The 6712-nt window shown below is 71.2% G+C and overlaps 1 protein-coding gene across 1 annotated transcript in view; it reads left to right on the forward strand.

Moving 5' to 3' along the window:
* Positions 1-5306, forward strand: part of H696_03234 (TKL protein kinase) — a gene marked incomplete at both ends in the record, with an annotated part of 6741 nt that extends 1435 nt beyond the window's left edge. The window contains one exon of the mRNA XM_009497120.1: positions 145-5306. Coding sequence (XP_009495395.1) covers positions 145-5306 — 5162 coding nt within the window. The remainder of the gene's footprint in view (positions 1-144) is intronic.
* Between the last annotated feature and the right edge of the window lie 1406 nt (positions 5307-6712).

Raw genomic sequence — 6712 nt, forward strand, 5'->3', positions numbered from 1 at the left:
CCCCCCCCGCCCTCCTTCGTCGCCCTCCCTCTCCTTTCAGCCCTTCCTTCTGCGCGTGCCCTTCCGCTGACTGGCATGCCCTTCCGGCCCTTCTCATTCGCCTCCCCCTCGTCTTTTTTTCCTTTTGCCCGCCCGGCCTGGCAGTCAATGCTTGCGACCCCTGCCCGCTCGGGGCCCTGGCCTGCAACCCCTCCGAGCCGCTGGTCTGCCAGGAGCCCCTGCTGCTGACTCCCGGCTCGCCGGGGGCCATGTCCACCTGCACCGCGGCGTGCGCCGAGGGCTTTTCGGAGCTCGCCGGCGTGTGCCTCCCGCACCTCAACACGCCTGCCACCTCGCACGCCCTCCTGGAGGACTCCTTCTCCGATATGAACCTCGCCCCGGGGCTGGCGGTGACCACGGTGGCTGACACGCATTTGGCCCCGGGCGATGGGTCGACCTACTTGATCCCGGGCTCGGTGATAGCCAACCCGCAGTCCCCTCGAAGTGGCGTCCTGCTGTTGGTGTCCGATGGGTCGGTGGCCATCATGCCGAGCTCGGCCATTGGCACCATGCACGCGCGTAGCCCGCCGGTGGCCAGGCCGCTGTCGGCCGGCTTGGTCCTGCCCCCGGCCAAGGCCTATGCGGAAGTTGGGCCCCATGTGAAGGGCGACATGGCCAGCCTGGGCTTTGCCCTCTGCCTGGAGGATGGCCAAGTCCTGACTGGGACATTGACCTGCCCGTTGGACACCTCCGGGCCGGCCCCCTACCAGGGCATTTGTTCGACCGACGGCCCTGTGTTCCTTATTCCCTTTTTCGGCGGCTGCACCACCCTGCGGCGCATCGGCCAGCATCAGATCCTCGTGCACACCCACGAGCCGGCCCGAATGCTGCTGATCTTCAACGGGAATTGGCACTGGCAGATGCTGCATCCCTCCATTGAGAGCATGGTCCACCTGCCGGCAATGGATCCGCCCCGGTCGGCCCCGGTCACCGGCAACCCCAGGATCGATGACTGGTATGTGCTCACCCAGCCGACGGGCCTGGCGACCGGGGTTCCCGAGGGCCTCGTCGATCTGGACCCCCGGTCCCAGGCCCTTGTCGGTGGTTTGTTGGCCGGCCCGGGCCCGGGCCCGGTGGTCGCCTCGGCGCCGGTGCTCTTGCTCACCTCCGGCGCCATCAGCCCCGGTCGCCCGGCCTGGCAATTGGCCATCACGCACTTGACCACGGCCGGGGCCTGGGAGGCTGTCCTGCCGCCGGGGGATGTCATCCCCAGCGGGCGGACGGTCCAGCTGCCGGGGCTTCGCCAGCCGCTGGGGCTGGTGCCGGGCGGCGCGCCCGGCCCCGGGTCGCCACTGCACTTTCTATCCGTCAGCCTGACCGCCAACGCGGAGTACCCCTCGGCGCTGGTGCTTCTGACCGAGCGCCTTGTCGGTGTCTCGCTCTTTTGGTGCCCGGTGTCCAGCGGCCCGTGCGTCCTGCTGCCGGCCTCCTTCACCACCTTCGCCGCGCCGATTCCGGACATCGGCCGCCAGGGCGTGGTCCAATGTTCGAGGGCCATTCTCACCCCCGGCCCCGGGCACCTGGTCTCGCTGCTGGCCATGTCCGATGTGGGCAATCCGCTGCCGGTGCACCTGGACATCGTGGTCGACTGCCCGGCCGGCACCTTCGGCAAGGGCTGCACCTCCTGCCATGAATCCTGCCTTGTGTGCTCCGGGCCGCGGGCCGACCAGTGCACCCGCTGCCAGGCCTCGATGCCAGGCAGCCCGGGCACCTGTCTGGAAGCCTGCCCGACGGGCCTCTATCTCGATGCCTTTGGCGTCTGCCACTGTCACGAAACGTGTCGGAGCTGCGCCCCGGCCCTGCCCACCCCGGGGGCCGCCTACGAGTGCCAAGTATGCCAAGCGACCGACCATGCGCCGGTCCCCCTGGACCAAGGCCACAGCCCGGGCCAATGCCAGGCCTGTGACGACTCGTGCTCCGTGTGCTCGGTCCCGGCCGATGCCGAGGCATGCACCGTCTGCCCGCCCGGTCGGTGGGCATTGCTCCATCGCTGCGTGGAGGCCTGCCCGGAGGATCACTGGCCCGACGTGCCGGCCCAAGCCTGCAGGCCCTGCCTGGGCGACTGCGCCACCTGCCACACCGGCAGCACATGCGCCACCTGTCCGGCTCAGCACTTCCTCGGCGCCGACCTGCGATGCCATGCGTGCGATGGGTCGTGCGCCGGATGTGCCCAGGCCGGCAGTTGCACCGACTGTCGAGCCGGCCTGGTCTTCCTGTCGGTGGACCCGCAGCAGGCGTCCCTGTGCGGGAGCATCTGCCCCCCTGGCGAGTATGTCGGGCCCGGCCGATGCGCCACGTGCCACCCCTCCTGCCACTTGTGCGCCGGGTCCGGCACCGCCTGCCAGGTGTGCGCGCCGGGCTTCCGCTGGGCCGCCCCGGCGGCCCCGGGCCCCCATGGCACCGGGCTGTGCGTGCCCTGCCCGGCCGGGTGCGCCTCCTGCACGGCCACCAGGTGCCTGTCCTGCGAGGCGGGGCTCCTGCTGGGCCAGGACAACGGCTGCCTGGCGGCCTGCCCGGCCGGCGCCTATGGCACCGATGAATCCCGCCAGCCATGTGATGTCACCTGTGGCACCTGCACCGGGGGCTCGCCGGACCAGTGCACCACCTGTGCCGGGGGGCTGGACTTTGTGGACGCCGGCTCCGGCGTCGGGGCCTGCACCTCCACCTGCCCCGAGGGGCAGTACCGGGAGGAGGGCTCCGGCACGTGTGTCGCCTGCGATGCCGCGTGCGCCGCATGCAACGGCCCCTCGGACACGGATTGCTGGCGGTGCCATGGGACCGTGCTGCAGGATGGCCAGTGCGTGCAGGAGTGCTCGCCCGGGCATGTGGCCGCCGGCGGCCGGTGCCTTCGGTGCCATGTCTCCTGCGACCAGTGCGCCGGGGTCCGGTCCACCGAGTGCCTGCCAGCCTGCCCGGATGACCTGCTGGCCCTGCCAGCCGGGCAGTCGCCCGTGCGCTGTGTCCCCGCCTGCCCGGCTGGCCACCGGACCACCCCCTCCGGCTGCTCCAAGTGCACGGACCACTGTGCCAGCTGCCCGACGGATGAGTCGGTGTGCGCCCTGTGCGAGCGCGGCTGGCTCCTGGACAGCCCGGCGTGCGTGGACTCGTGCCCGGCCAACTCCCTACCCATGGGGGGCTTGTGCTCCACCTGCCACGCGAGCTGCTCCTCCTGCTATGGCCCGGGCCCGGAGCACTGCCTCGCATGCGAGCCGGGGGCCCCGTTGCTGGTGGCCGGCCGGTGCTATGCCGCCTGCCCGCCAGGGACCTTCCGCAGCGGCTCGGCCTGCCTCCCCTGCCATGGGACCTGCGCCGAGTGTGCCGACGGCCCGGGGCTCGATCAGTGCACGGCCTGCCCGGCGGGCCGGGCCCTGGTGCAGGCCACCGGCCGCTGTGCGGCCCAGTGCCCGGCCGGGTGGTTTGCCTCCGAAGCCCGGGTGTGCGTCGCGTGCCATCCCACCTGCCAAACGTGCGAGCAGGCCGCCGCCTGCCTCACCTGCCGGCCGGGGGACCTCCTCCAGCCGGATGGGGCCTGCAGGGGCGCCTGCCCGGTCGGCTGGTTTGCGTGCCATGCCTCGGCCATGTGCACCCGCTGCCCGGGTGGCTGTGTCGAGTGCGAGCCGGTCGGCGCCACCTGCACGGCCGCCTGCACCGCCTGCGAAGAGGGTCGCCATTGGTCCGGTGGTGAATGTGTGACGCGCTGTCCGGCCGGGCAATTTGCGCCGGGCGATTCGCCCGCCTGCGCCCCGTGCCAAGGCCCCTGCAAGACGTGCGTCGGCCAGGGGACCTTCTGCACGTCATGCCATTCGGGCCTGCTCGAGTACGAGTCCGGCCGGTGTGTCAGCGCCTGCGAGGCGTCCGGCTTTGCCCCGGCGGCCGGGGTGTGCCTCGCCTGCTTGCCGGGGTGCGACCGTTGCACCGCCGGCCCCGGGCAGCCGGGCTGCGCCACCCGGCCGGATGGGACCCTCGACTGCCCGAGCATCGTCGGGTGTTCCCGCTGTGTGGTCGGGCAATTCCTGGCCGACGGGGCCGTGTGCCTGGCCGAATGCCCGGCCGGGTACTTCGGCAATTGGGACCCGGAGCATGGGCCAAGTGGCTCCTGCCTGGCGTGCCACCAGCAATGCGCCACCTGCAGCGGCCCCGGCCCGGAGCACTGCGATCGCACGCCCGGCCCGGCCGGCTCACGCTTGGGCCTGGCCCTTGGCCTGTCCTTGGGCCTGCTCCTTTTGCTGGTCCTCATCATGCTGCTGGTGCTGTGTATTGTCCGCCGCCGGGCCCAGGCCGGCCTCCGGGCCAAGGAGGCCGGCGATGCCGAAGATGCCACCATGCTGAACACCATCCTCGAGATGGCCCTGCCGGGGGCCATTCTGGTGGACGTCGGCATGGACTTCCGCCCACTGGACGAGAGCCTCGGCTCCGGCGCACAGGCCAGCGTCCACGCGGCCCAGTCGGTGGGCGCCGGCATCATGGGGCGCCTGGGCTGCCCGGCCACCGTGGCCATCAAGCAGCTGAACCCCGGCACCATGGACCAGGCCCGGGTGGCCCTGTTCCAGAACGAGGTGGCGCTGATGTGGCTGCTGCGCGACGCGCCGAACATCGTCCGGCTGTTCGGCTACAGCGACCAGCCGCCGGCCATCGTGATGGAACGCTACCAGACGGATCTGGGCACGCTGCTGCACTCGGAGGTCCCGCTGTCGGACCTGCAGCTGGCGACCATCTGCCAGCAGTGGGCCACCGGGCTGGAGGCCATGCATGCCAATGGCATTGCCCATGGGGACCTGAAGCCGGCCAATGTGTTTGCCCGACAGGAGGGCCCCGGCCACTGGCATGTGGCCCTCGGCGACCTCGGCACCAGCCGGAACCTCAACTCCGCCCGGGCGTCGGCCCTGACCAGCGCCTTCCCGGAGCTGAATGCCATGTCCGCGCGGTACGCCGCCCCGGAGCTGATTGATGCCTTCCAACGGTGTGTCCCCCTGGACCGGGGGCACTGCCTGCCGGCTGACATCTACGCCGCCGGGACCATGCTCAATCAGTGTCTGTCCCGGCGGCCCCCCTGGCATGGCATGGGCCTGGAGCAGGTCTTGGCCGCGGTGAGGGGGGGCCAGCGCCCCGACACCGCCGGCCTCCCGGCAAGCGGGCCCTTCGCCAATGCCGGGGGGCTCATCTCGGTTGCCTGGCGGGCGGATCCCCTGCTGCGCCCCGGTGCCGGGACCTTCCGCCAGCAATGCGCCACATTCGTCGTTGCTGCTGGCGGCCTTGACCTGCGGTAATCCTTCCCGTGGCCGGCCCCGCCTGTGGGGCCCAGGCCCGGCCGTCGGCAGCAGGCCCGCGGTGCGATGAGACCACCCTGACGTCCCACAGGCCCGGGGTGTCTTTCTATTGCCACTTTTCAGCATATACACACACACACACACACACACACACACACACACACACACACACACACACACACACACACACGCACGCACGCACACACGCACACACGCACACAAATGCTGAGCCTTGGCAGGGGGCGGGGGTACACCGGCCGGGGCGCCATGCCATGCGTCAAATGCCCTGTGCCGCGGCATGGCCAAACACCGGCAGATGGACATCTCGCACACCGCCGCATGTGCGCCTCGAGGCAGAGGGGGCCGCCTGTTGCTCGGAAATGGGCTGGATATCGATCAAACATGTGGCGCCCTGTGCCTCCGGGGCCCCTGGCGCGGTGTCATCGCCCGTGCTTTCCGGCCCTGACCCGGCACCTGGCCATCATCCCTCCACCAGAGGGCCCGGGCGACATCCCTCCGCCGGGCCACACCCGAGCGTCGCCATGCACCATTGCCCCCGCACGCCGGTGGTCCCCAGCCGCCCGGCGGGCAGGGCCATTCTGGCGCGGATCTGGCGCGTGCCTGTCCCACGTGATATCCACAAGCGCGTCCGGCTGACTCGATCGCCATTTGGCGCTCCCAGCGGCTGGGACAGAAGTTGGCACGCACGCGCGCACACGCGCGCGCGCGGACAATGGCCACAGCGCGGGGCACGCCGGCCGGGCGAAGGTGTGCCCCGGTCCCACACGGGCAGGTCGTTTATTTTTTTGTTTTTTTTTTTTTTTTCGCGCACGGCACAACTCCGGACCCGGGACCCATTTTGCCAGCAGGGAGGGCCCCTGCACAGGGGGCGGCCGGGCGAACTCCGCGAATGATGCGATCTGGTCTGTTGGCCGTTTTCCGCCTGGCCTGCCCGGGGGACGGCCCTACCCGGCTGCGGGCCCTGCCGGGGTTTGCTCGTCGCGGCGTGCTGGTGTCCGTGTCGGTGTGCATTGTGTCGGCCAGGCGGGCAGGGAGGGTCTTCGAGTGGGGGCCGGCCCCGCCATCTGCATGCGCCCGCGGCAGGCCTCGGCTCAGTGCCGAGCACCCGGCGCCGCGCGGAGAGCACGGCCGACGGGGCAGGCGAGCTGGCAGGCTGCTTCGAGGGGCAGCGGGCGATCGGCCGGTCGGGGTGGGCGATTGGCCCGGGGGGGGAGGGGGGGGGGGCCCTGCCTCGCTGACAAGTCTCAGCCAGGTCGCCATGCCATTAAAGCCGCCCGCCCCGCTGGATGGCTCTTTCGCAAGTTGCCACTGCTGCCCCGTGCCCGCCCCCGCTGCCTCTCGCTGCCTCTCGCTGCCTCTCGCTGCCTCTCGCTGCCTCTCGCTGC

Source organism: Fonticula alba (genome assembly GCF_000388065.1).
Source record: "Fonticula alba strain ATCC 38817 unplaced genomic scaffold supercont2.5, whole genome shotgun sequence".
Lineage (NCBI taxonomy): Eukaryota > Rotosphaerida > Fonticulaceae > Fonticula > Fonticula alba.